This window comes from Stylophora pistillata, chromosome 1, assembly GCF_964205215.1.
Source record: "Stylophora pistillata chromosome 1, jaStyPist1.2, whole genome shotgun sequence".
Lineage (NCBI taxonomy): Eukaryota > Metazoa > Cnidaria > Anthozoa > Scleractinia > Pocilloporidae > Stylophora > Stylophora pistillata.
Window position 1 is genome coordinate 40,086,537 of NC_142519.1, and position 12,576 is coordinate 40,099,112.

At 39.2% G+C, this 12,576-nt stretch overlaps 2 protein-coding genes, 1 long non-coding RNA gene and 1 pseudogene across 4 annotated transcripts in view; 3 read left to right on the forward strand and 1 right to left on the reverse strand.

Annotated features, from left to right (window-relative positions):
- Positions 1-12,576, forward strand: part of LOC148742493 (uncharacterized) — a 307,714-nt gene that overhangs the window by 55,296 nt on the left and 239,842 nt on the right. The gene's annotated exons all lie outside the window — the stretch shown is intronic.
- Positions 1-12,576, forward strand: part of LOC111334734 (uncharacterized) — a 178,721-nt gene that overhangs the window by 31,025 nt on the left and 135,120 nt on the right. The window contains exon 8 of the mRNA XM_088747592.1: positions 1,398-1,481. Within this exon, the coding sequence (XP_088603718.1) occupies positions 1,398-1,481 (84 nt within the window). The remainder of the gene's footprint in view (positions 1-1,397; positions 1,482-12,576) is intronic.
- On the reverse strand, positions 7,156-7,835 carry LOC148742495 (uncharacterized; annotated as a pseudogene).
- The window catches only part of LOC148742496 (uncharacterized), a 2,731-nt gene continuing 2,486 nt past the window's right edge, over positions 12,332-12,576 (forward strand). Inside the window, exon 1 of one of the 2 annotated variants that reach the window (XM_088756360.1) lies at positions 12,332-12,576. This exon is cut by the window's right edge and continues 1,286 nt beyond it. In XM_088756360.1, the coding sequence (XP_088612486.1) occupies positions 12,485-12,576 (92 nt within the window). In that variant the 5' untranslated portion in view covers positions 12,332-12,484. The other variant, XM_088756365.1, reaches the window with a different exon arrangement.

Below are 12,576 nucleotides of genomic sequence, written 5' to 3' on the forward strand. Positions count from 1 at the left end.
TCGTTGAAAGTGCATTTTTCGAGCTAAACTTAGGGATTTGATGTGGGAACTCTAATAATTCAGGATAAGCCGAGAGTTCGAACTAAATCTGTGAAAAATTGAAAGAAATCTGTGACATGGCATGTGTCACGCCTGCCCGGCACTCTCGTGGACAGACTCTTAAACCGTTCATCAGTGGTATCGTAGCAACTGCAATACAACCATCCAAAACTACCCTAATAATGAGTAAAAAGAACTTCCAGGGATTAGCATTTAAAGACATCCCCTACAAAACAGCTCACAGGTGCACTCCTGTAACACCCTTAGAAGGCGACAACTAAAACGCGCCACATCATCGCTACTGAACGCTTGAAGACTTGCATTACTGTACGCCTGGTGAATCTTGTATGAAAACCACAGCGCTGATGAACGCTTGAATTACAATCATAAAAACGATACTGAAGAACGGTTGGGTACCTCCGCTTCAACACTGTCCGAAGATTTGTGCTTGAATACAATTTTACAACATTGCTGATTAACGTTTTGAAAAATCCTCTTAAAAAAAACCTTCAGAAGTGCATCCGCTGTCAGACCGCTAGAAGACAACAGCTAATAAACCGTTTAGGTACGGTTGAATGTAAACGCTTCAATAGCGATGATAGAGGCCTGGTGACAAACGCTTTAGAAGTGCTGATGAACGCTTGAGGACAACCGGTGGAAAACCGTTGATAAATAGTCGAAGGAGGAAGACAACAGCTATAACACCGCTGATGAAAGCTAAACGTCAGTTGCCACAAAAACGCTCAAAATCGCTTGAAAGCAACCACTAAAACACTGCTCTGGACTGCATGAAGACAGCCGCCACTAAAATACCCACAATGTAGCTGATATTCCTGCTGCATATGCTAATATTTACGTTCCTGTTGATCTGCTCCACCTTTATCAACTCCGAAAGACTCCCTTAAGTCCTTAATTGCTTACCCTTTCCACTTACTCCAGGTCACTTCGCGTTTCATTAAACGGTTGGAATATAGGACCAGCTAAGCTACTGAAAGATTTTAACAAAAGATGATCTAAAAAGTTCAATGTTTTCCATTTCTTTTAAGTTGTGATTCCGTTGACTTTTCGTCAAGCACTGCATGTATTCGCCCTCTATAAAAATTGTACCACTGCTCAGAAAACCAATGTGAAATGTGAAATTTTTGCCAATTGATAGAGGTATTTTATTTTGCATTAGGATCTCTAGGGTAGAGAAAAGACAAACTAAGTTAATAACTATTCATTAACATGTATTTGGGGAAAAAGGAAACGTTCATAGTATCTTGAAAAAGTATCGTATGCTTTCAAGATATTGGCCATGGAAAACATTATTTTAGACAGCAGAGTCACGCTTCGCTGAGGTGCCGTATTGATTTCAGGGACCTGTCCAACAACCAGTTACAGGATTTACCACCAGGAGTGTTTCCCGGCATCAGGATTTCTCAAGACGGGCGCTTAAAGCTGTAAGTAAGCCTCTTTTACTGTAAACCAAGGTTGATTAAGAATAAAAGAAAAGAAGGGAAAACAATCAATTGACCAGAGGCTAACTAAAGAGCCAAACATCACCGAGGTGCCGCTGCTTTCTAACTGTCTCAAGCTCCTTCATATAAGATCACATAAAGCCTCTTGTTTCACAAGGTAACTGTTGAAATATGTGAACAGAAAGGTAGCAGAATACCCGCTATAAAGATGACTTCAGATATTTCTTGAAGTTCTCAATACGCGAGTTCAATTTAATTCGTTCCATAAATCTGAACAATTAAAATCCGTCCATTTCATAAGAACTGATAACAAGATGGTTAAAAACTATTTATGAGGTAAATGGAAAACGAGGATAACATATAAACTTATTGTGTTCGCAAGCGCCGATTAATCGTTATGAGACATTTCAATCGGTAAACAGCTTCAGATGTTAAATAATGGACCATTCGGGGGTCAAAGGATAGCGCCTAAAGTTTATGTTAATATATCAATAAACACTTTTTGAAATTTGATAATTCCAGCTTATTAAACGAAATCCGTGCCCCATGGTTTTGAAATTATTACTTCTAGAAAATTTACTTAGATGTGCAGATGTTTTCAGTCTCAGAAAAGACTAAATAAACGATACTATTGCGCCTTAGGATCATTGGAATTTAGTAAAACTGGTTTAAATTTCAGAAGTGGAAATGAAGACATTCGATAATGTTAAAAATAGCATCCCATAATCTATATCTATCAGGAGCTTGTGAATTGTTTAATAATAATAATAATAATAATAATAACAATAATTGTATATTTATATTGCGCAAATTAACACGTGGATATGATCAAATGCGCATCACAACACTTTTCGGGGACTTTGGCCGGACTGCATCAGCAGTTTACAAACAATTACTTTGTCATGCATTATGCGAATGTTATAGTCCTGGAATTTCTCTTTATCCGAATTACAATTTATATTAATCACAACGGATCAACATTATTTTTTAACATGATGTTTTTTTAAAAGGAACCTTTGTGACTTATTTGCTGTCGCTTCGAACACCCGAATTTTCACAAAAATACGTGCATGAACAATTCAGCACGCTGTAACAAAGTCTCTTTCAAACCCTTAGTGGACGTTTTTCTTGATTGCCGCGAGCGAACGATTTAAATCGACAGAGCATGTTTGTACTAAAGCTTTCTGTCGAAGTTTTACAATAAAAAAACCTGACTGAATCATCTGTTTTAATACAGAGCAAGAAACCATTTTTTTCACAGTGTCAGTCGCTGTTCCATTGACCACCCAACTCTAGTTCCTTTATCAGCATAATTAAGTGCCACTCCCGCTAAGAGCGGTCCTCTCGACTTCCCGTCCAAAACAATTTTCCTTCATTTTTTTCCTATGAAAAGGGTTTAGGACATACACTTCAAAAATAGTTTCGTTGTTATCCAATTCTCTTTTTTTGCCTCACCATAAGCGAAAATTGACTTTTGGCTTGACCACCCGTGTAGAGAACGATCGAAAGGGTAAATTTCACGGCTTTTGTCGAGCGCGCTGCGACTGCAATGGTATAGCTCACGAAATTCTCTCTTGCTGCAAGTGCTATGTTCACTCAGTTGACAGACAAACTATGGAAATTTCACTTGAAATCCTATTCATACCAGCTTGATGAAAAGAGACCCTTCCATTCGACCTTAATTTGCATATCAAAAATTAACCAATTTAAAACAAAGAATTCTCAAAATGCAGGTGTAGATCGGGCTAAACAGTCATGTTGGAGGATAGTTTATACACCAAGGAGGTCATCAATTGTTTCAAACCTGCGGGTATCTCTCTAGCTTTCATCCACCATCCTCTTGAAAACAGCGCAAATCAATGTCTTTACTTAATCGCGCACGTGTCAAAGCTCATTTGCATAATTCTGAAAAATGATCTATGATATGTCTTTCACCGTTCAAACTTTATTTGTTTATCTTCTACGTAAAGTATTTTAGGTTTTCATAACAACTGCATGAAAAAAAAGCAAGTCGTCCTAAAACGTTGCATAAACATGATCAGTCGTAACGCTTGCACGACAAAGTAACCAAAGGCGATAGGAAGTTCCTCGGTAATTTTCCTTGAATCAGGTCAATACCCACGTACAGAGTGGAGAGGATCAAAATTAAAGAATACAATTTGGCATTCTGGTCATTGCAGACACACTGTGTTGCTTAAAAGGACACAAAAACAAGTTCAAATACATGTATGTTACGGTGTTATTTACTAAACAACCTTCTGCATAAAGATAATTTCGTAAATGGTAGTTAAGACTTTCCGTCACATACTTCTCAGCTTTGAGGTAATTTGTTGATAATAAGGATATCCAAGTAGTTAATAATAGCGAAACGTTAGTAATCCACCCGCCACATTTCCCATTATTACTAGGCTAAATGTTTTTGTCTCAATACTTTTGTCTTGAAATGTATGATGCATTTCGCGATGCAATCAGTCGAAGTTAGAGACCGGTCATTGTTTATAAACCGGGAGGGGTACGGGAGGGAATCGGAGGATTTTGGTAGTATTACAATAAATTCCACCTAAACCCGCCTTAAGGCTCTGTGATATTCGTATAACCCCCACCTCACAATGGCAGTATATAGGCAGTCTATTTTCATCAGTCCTCCTTTACATTCTGTTGGAAACAACTTATCGTTTCCCTTAACAACCACGTGATCCCCACAAAATCCTCCACCCCTGGCGATAAATAGTGACAGGTCCTTTAGCTCCTGTTTCCACTTACTATCCCCACAGCGAATGTAACTTATCTCCGCATATAAAATACCTGAAAAATAGTTCATGTAGGGATTGAAAGTCATGAAATGGAATGAGGCACAGAGTTAGAAGTAGCCTTCCTAAATCTCTTGGAAACATGTGCATTCGGTTTCCATGTCACTTAGTTTCTTGAGTAACGTGGCCTTTGAAAGAAATTTCAAAAAATGCACAGATTCCCCTCAAAGTGGTGACTTTAAACTTCTCTAACGTTTCATTTGTAACATGTTTGCAAACATTATGCCCATCAGATAATATTGGATGAGCAAGTCCGACTTCGGAAATAACATCCGCTACAACCTTTTTCCTTGCTTCGTGTTCAAGGTAACCACTTTCTTCTTCGATAAGACTTTCGTCGTCATCATCGTGGTCATAGTCGTCGTTTGCATCCTATTCTGAATCTTTTAGGACTGTGGTTTTTCTTCGTTACAAAGCAGAAAGCCCCGAAAAGAAGATTTGAACCTGGCTCTTCGTTACCCATTCATTTCTGGTGAATTTTCTTGTACCATCTGCCTCTCTCGCCTTTCCCATTTCTGCCGCAACTTGCGCGGGATCGGCTTTGCTGCCCATTCTTTCACCAGTTTGAAACCTACTTGAGAGATACCCTTTCACTTTCTCGGTGAATTTTGTTCCACTACCCTCCGGTCTCTGAAGGGCCCAGCCCATCTTGCACACTTTAGTCAGTTCCACTTCGCCCGTCACTTCGGGTGTTGCTATCTTTGATTCAAGAGTTAGAGAGGAAAATTTCATTGCCCAGTCACGTCTAAGGCCGTCGTAAAGGCTCGCTGATGCTTCTTTCTTGGTGTGCTCCCCGAGGTGCACATGATCTTGGAGTTCTTTTGAAGAAGTGAACTAAGAGCAGCAATCTTGTTCTGGACAGTGAAATAGCATGTCCTCTTTATCATCGCTGGAACTTTGGCTATGATTGCAATTCTGTTTTATGGCCCGTGGAGCTGTGGCGAGGAAACCATGATTGTCTACTTCCCTTGACACAATGGGGTCTTGCTTCTCAAGGATGAACTCTGACCATGGTATTACTTTTTCCTTATTGACCTCATTGGCTTTTGAGAGCCGAAGACCAGCCTTTGCATACGCAAAATTGTGAAAAAAGCTGAAATTATTGATGCCCTTAGTTCTAAGTTCCTTTCTATCACTAACAATTTCGGAAACAGCAGCTGACGATCTATTCACTTGTCTCACTTTTAATGTCTCGTGCATGTCAGCTGCCGTCAAAATGTTATGGCCTTCATTGCAATATCTACAAATTGCCTCTTTCATTGGACTAATGATGCAATGGCAAACATCCTGGGCAGATTGTGGTTCAGAAAAATCATACCTTGAGAATAGGGAAAGGAAGTATCTCGGTTAGAATAACTGATCTAGCGATACCTGCCATACTAATACAGATGTTACTAGGTAGGCCTAGTGTATGCTCTTGCGTCTACTACCACATTCCACTCATCATGAAAATGCTAATATGAAAATTATACTTTTTAACGATTCTAAAGAGGAAGCAATAAGAGGGCAACTCCGCAATAAATAAATACCTACGCAGTTGAATTCTCTCAGGATGTCCTTTGAGAAAGTAAGCATTCATTCGCTACACGTATTTGTGCGTATAGCAATAGCATGTGAACTAGAGAAGTTTATTAAAGATACGCTTTAATTTGCCTTTAAACAAGGGGGTCGGCGATATGCGACGTTTTCAGGGTAGAGAGGATAATTACGTTCCTGCGATGTATTATCAAAAGATTTTGATCAACATTGTTTGAATCGGCTCTGAAATATAAGTTACTATAATGAACAGAGACAGCAAGAAAGTCTTAACTTAAAAGTTTTGAAGTCGATGAAGCTATGAATTTTCATGTTTTTGAAAGAATGTTTTTGCTTTGTAATCAAAAAGCATTCTCATCTTACCTCATCACCTTGATTCCAGCGCGTGAACCAACGTTAGAGGCAGCTGCAATTAGGTTGTTGTTGTGGTAACAGCCTGCGCCATCTGATCGCAAAAATCCCTCTTTACGGTAGGCTTGATCTGTTTGATATTACCGTAAAGGTTTTCCAGAATTGCGTAAACTGCGTACCAGTCTTGGGCACAGCTTTCAAAAAGATGAACGTGTGCCATAATCTCTAGGCCGTTGTTCTCTGCATTCCTCGTAATAACTCAGTGAACTGACATGCCAGTTTATTCCCCTCTTTCCGAACCACCCAGACTACTTTTCCCTGTATTTCAGTTGGATTAATTTCATGGAACAGTCCATGACAATGAAGGAGGCATTTTTTCGGCGGGACGCGAGCAAATTCTGCTTTGCTCTCTCTTGATTCTTTGTTCTGATTACATGCGCCTTTTACTGAAGAATCGCCTCTCTGGCTTCACCATGGTCGTGTTTCAGGTGTTTTTTCTTCTCTATCCTGTCAAAAGTTATCAGAGGAGATTCAATTTCATTTCCAAATGTCTGAATAACGGATTTCAAACTTTCGCAACTATCCCTGCTAGCTTGAGGCTCATGGGAACAACTTCCTTGAAACTCGGCGTTTTGGGAATCACTCAGAGAAAAACGCATACAATGGTCGTGGCAAGGACTGCCATCCTCTTGACAGTGCATCCTATACTCTGTCTTGAGGTATCGCTTTGCATCCATCAGATTCTTCCCAACGTCTTCACACCACTACGCAGTTGCCCCGCCCTCTTCCAATTCCTCCACTATCTTGTGCATTGCTTTAGCTAATTAAACCCTTCCGTTCCGCTTGCAGCAGTGTTGTATAGCCCTTGAAGGGATCGCCTTTGAGAGGGCTCTCTTGCTTGCAAAATTCTGTAAAGCGTTGATTTTCCAAGGGGGTCAAAGACTTCCTCACAACAGTGTTTAACTGAGAGATTGTTCAATCATCGTTGATCGTCCAACAATTCTGATGACATTTGAGAAGACAAGACGATCTCCAGAGTCAAGTTTTAAAGTCCTTGTTCCATAGGCCATACCTTTTTAAAAAATGATTAGTCTACAAAACACAGAAAATGATCAAGTCTCACTAGGTCTATTCGGACTCTGTGGTGTGGCAGTTTGTTGACGTTGAAACCAGCTTCGACACTTTTTGCCTTCTTAATTTGTCGATCGCTCAGTTTTTCAAATGGCTGGTGCATTTTCTTTAAGAATTTCGCTGAATAGCTCGTTGCATAGATACTCAAGATCTGTGTTTTCAAGTTAATCAAAGGTGACTGTTTGTATGCGGTTATCAGCAACTTCAAGTCAACCAAGCAAACTTCATTTGTTATTGGAGCCTTGAATGCTTGCAATAGTTCTACTTAGTCTTTTAGAGCGATTACATTGCAAACAGCGCGACATGTCTCTTCCACATGATCCAAACATAGGGCTTTTTCATTTGTTCTTACCAATTCCCATTCCTTTTAAAGCCCAGAAGAAACCGGTTCTACTTTTTTTCCTGTGAGTGAGACAGTCCTTGTCATAAACTCATTGTAGGTCTTTAACACGTGCCCATCGGTTTCTTCTTCATCTGATGAGTCACCGTTTGAAAAAGTCTCAGCCATTTCATGCCACTTCCTGAGCAGTCCAAGTGGAATCCCGGTTGTATATTTCGACTTCTAAATCTGGAATAGAAAACATCGCCGATTTTGCCTCCCTTTTTGCTTCCTGAAAAGTTAAAATCAGGAAAGGCAATCAGTAATTGATAACATTTATCACCATCGGACTGATTGCGCTAAGCATTAGAGATCTCTTGCATTTGGGACGCGTGAAGTTATTAATATACATACCTCGACAAGTATGCTATGCCACAAGAACCCTTATCTTCAGCTAGATTTCGTTTTTCTTCCTCTGATGTCCTTAGGAAAAGCCACTTATTCTTTAACCGGCTGTTATGTAACTTTCTGCAGCTGCTACAGATGGCTGAAATGTACACAAGAAAGTTATTCTTACAAGTGCCACCTAATTTGACAACCTTACACGCAAAAAGTATCGTTATGGTCATTGCCATCCCTAAGATTATAAACTGTTTATATTCTCTGGTTGCCATCTTAATTGATACAGTTATCATCGTTGCTTCATCTTTTTTTTAAATGACCGCCCTGTTTTTTTGATGTTGCGCATTGTTATGCTAGTTAAACTGAACGAAAATCACGAATTGGTTCCCCCCCCCTCTCTCTCTCTCTTTCTCTCTCACGCTCTTTTTTTTAATTATTCCTTTTTATTCATTGTAATTTTCATTTGGACGTCCTTTCCCTATTCTTGTTGTTACTCCTGTTCCTCTCTAATTACTTGTATCAAGAGCAAATAATTGGACATTTTTTAACTCTGTTGCAAATGTTAGTAGCAAGGCTTAATTAAATTTTCCTTGTAAAACGGTTCCTAACTTTTTAACACTGTTTAGCCTACCGCACCAATATAAAATTTGTCTATCTCGAAATATTTTCTGTCATGACCAACACTTTACAACTGTGAATGGTTTGTCTCGACTTTAAGAATTTTGGCTCTGGCGGGCAAATCTCCCACCACGCCGCCGACAAATTTTTCACGGATGAAAACTGGACAAAATGGAGTAAATAAACAAAGCCGTGTGAAAACTGGGCAAAACTGACTAAATAAACAAAGCCGTATTAAACTTGAGCGGATGCAAAAAAAGATATAAAATTTTGTCATGAAAAAAATTGTCTTTTGATCTTGTGGAGACTCTGCCCGCTGGTGTAGCTAGGCCCTCACAAATTAACTTTTAATAAAATAAGAACCTTCGCATTCAAGGAACTGAATATAGTACTCACGTGATCGGACTGGAACTATCATTCCAAAAATTTCGAAAACAACTCTGGCCAGTCTGGCGCGGAATACTCGGCCACCTTTCACTGCCCTATATGTTCCTTTGTGCTCTGGATGCTGACAAGTACTTTTACCACATTTCCAGTGTTTTCCCAAAACGTTCCGATGTTTAGAACATAGAAACGTCCGTTTTATTTTTTCCTTTTCGGAGCCAAAATGACCGTAGTGAAGCAAAATTGACTCGTACTCGAGGATTTCGCTGGATAGATGGTACTTCAAATTACTTGATACGTCGTCCCGGCATTCCAGGAGAGATATCAGGACTGAAGCTCCGCTTATACTTTTAAGTTTCAATTTACATACCCGCGAAACAAGTCATGGAACAAATGGACAGGTTGGCATAATCACGTCACGCAACATACCAGGCCGGGTTTGCCTCCTAAGGAATGATTAAACTTGTCCCTCAAGAACTTTGTGTAACAACGTAAAATCTCTAATTATGGCAGCAAAGGTTCAGAATTGATTGCATTCCGTGTGCTAAACCTCGGTAGAAACGAGAATTCTTGCAGAAGGTTGTTTTGTTGATAACACCATAACATACATGTTTTGACTTGTTTGTGTGTCCTTTTAAGCGACACCTTATGTCTGAAATGACCAGAATGCCAAACTGGATTATTTAATTTTGATCTACTCCACTCTGTACGTGGCTATTGACCTGATTCAAGGAAAATTATCGAGGAATCGCCTTCCGATCGCCCTTTGCTTACTTTTTCACGCAAGCGTTGCGACTGATCACGTTTATGCAACGTTTTAGGACGACTCGCAATTTATTTCTATCCAATTGTTATGAAAACCTAAGATAATTAACGTGGAAGACAAACAAACGAATTTTAAACGGTCAAAGACGTATCTTCGTCATTTTTTAGAATTATGCAAATGAGCTTTGACACGTGCGGGATTAAGTAAAGACACTGATTTGCGTTGTTTTCACGATGATGGTGGTTGAAAGCTAGAGAGTTACCCGCAGGTTTGAAACAATTGATAACCTCCTTGGTGTATAAACTAACCTCAAATATGTGTTTTTAGCGCTATTTAAGCCTAAATCTTGAGAATTCTTTGTTTTAAATTGGTTCATTTTTTATATGCAAATTAATGTCGAAGGGAAGGGCCTCTTCGGACCACGTTGGTATGAAGCCAGCAATTCTCAGCTTTTTCGTCGATACTCAAAGAACCAAGTTAAATGCAGCGCATGCGTAGTAAGGAAAACACTGCGATTGAATGAAAAGTTGCTTTCTCGTAAAAAAGGCCTATTTCTTGAGAACCACTCATTACAATTTCACGAAATTTGGCACTGAAATACTTAAGGAAATAAGTAACTGGAGTATTGAAAAAATTGATTTTAAACAAAGGAAATTCTAGAAAATCGAGTGAACCTTCAACAAGGACAATGAAAGATCTCTCTGTTAAATTTTTATCAAAATGGTGTTAACATGTGAGTATCGTTACAAGCTCGTTGCATGCAAGTTATAAAAAAATCTAATGACTAGATTTTCCACAAAGAAACAAAACCGATTTTAATTGCCTCTTTATATATATATATTCACGTCGCCATGACAACGGTACATACGTCAGTTCAACTTTCAAAAAAGCCAAAGTTTGTGTTGTTAACTTGCTAGCAGCCAGTTTTGGCGACCGAGAGATCGAGGGCTTCAGAGAAAATGGTGAAAGAAAGAAAGGTATCAAAAACTGTGTTCAGCCACCTTAAACTGTATATTTTAAGTATTTCCCTATGTTCCAGTAGCTTGCCTTATTTCTCTAAAAAGACAAAATTTCGGCATTTAAGAACCCCCTCCCCTGTTAGGTGAAGGGTCTGGAACCACCTTTTTATACTGCTTTTCAATCGAATTTAAAAGGCAGGTTATTTAAACAGAATTTAGATGTTGTTTAGCAAAGCCGCGTTCTAAGCCATCTTCATGATGGCCGAAGTTTTTATTTGAACATTAATTTTTGTCAACATTGTCAAGAGGGCCGAAAGCAAATCGTGGAAGGACATTTCAACCCACTTATAGATAATCCCCAAGGACCGATAATCAATCACTCATTGATTTGAATTTTAAGAAGGTGAAAAGGTCAGGTTTTCTGAGCTTAAGGCGGTTACAGGAACCTTAAAAAAATAGGAGTATATATTCTTCCAACAAAACATCAGTTTCCACAACATCTTTAAGAAAGCGCTTATTTTGCAGTTGACTTGTTGACTATAGGGACCTGTCCAACAACAAGTTACAGTATCTACCACCAAGAGTATTTGCTGGCATTAACGTTTCTGAGTATGCTAGGATAACGCTGTGATTTCTTTTTTTTTGGCTAAAATAAAAGTCATTTGTCATATCTTCATGTATCCTATCAGACTCGGATGAAAAACTCATGAAGGGGAGTTACTGGGCAAAGGTTCATTCTTTAATAGCTGACAGTTAAAATAAAATTTGTGTTCGTGGCTCAAAGGAAAATTTAGTAAGTATACGATGTGTGTTATGAAATTTTTGTTGAGGGTTCTGGAGGAACTAAAAGCAGTCTGGAAGTTTACACATAAATAAGTAAAATGAACAGATATCAGTGGCTCAGCTGAAAATTTGGACAGGCACGATTGCTTAATTTTTTTTAAAAATTCGGTATTTCATACTATAATTCAGGAATGATGTTCCGTGTCAGTTCACCGGCCTGATCATAATAATGCAAAAAGCTCTACACGAGGAGTTCGGGAGCCCGTTTGTGTCAGAGAATTTGCATTGTGCCATTAGCTTCAGCGGTATTGTAGCGGTTGTATTGAATCGTTCATCAGTGGTCTTATACATGTAGTCGATCTGTTCCAGCTTTTATTAGCGGTGTTGTAGCTGTTGTATACAAACGTTCATCAGCACTGTTACAACGGTTGCGTTCAAAGTTTATCAGCTCAAGAAGATGTCTTAAAGCGTTCATCAGACACATGCCATCTCGCCGATTTCTCCGTCAAACCTTCACAGTTTAGGAGGGTCATTAAGTCATTCGAGAATCCAGAGCAGTTCAAGCTCGTGGCTTATCCCTGGGGTATTAGAGTCCCCCCATCAAATCCCTGAGGTAAAATGCTAAATTTAGCTTTTGTAGTTGTCCTGAGTGCTCCCGTCTATCGTGTCCAATTTTGGTTGAAACAAGACTTTTGAAAGTTTAAACACATAGCGGTCATATGATAAAATGCTTTTTGACTGAGTTTTGGGCGGGACAGACGGGAAAATAATAGCCCATTTCCGAGTTCTCACGTTCCTGGAGACTGGTCCCGAATTTGGACGCGAAAGCGAGGCTTCGTGCGAAGTCAGGCTTGGCGGCGCGAAAATTAAAAGAGATGATGGTTTTTCTATCCCTAATCTAATGAATCTAATGTTTTATTCATAATATGGTTTATTGTTCAGTCGCCTGTTGTAGTAATGGAAATCACAATCGAAAGGATCTTTCGTATTTTACTTTTCCTTCGGACAAGAGGCTTGG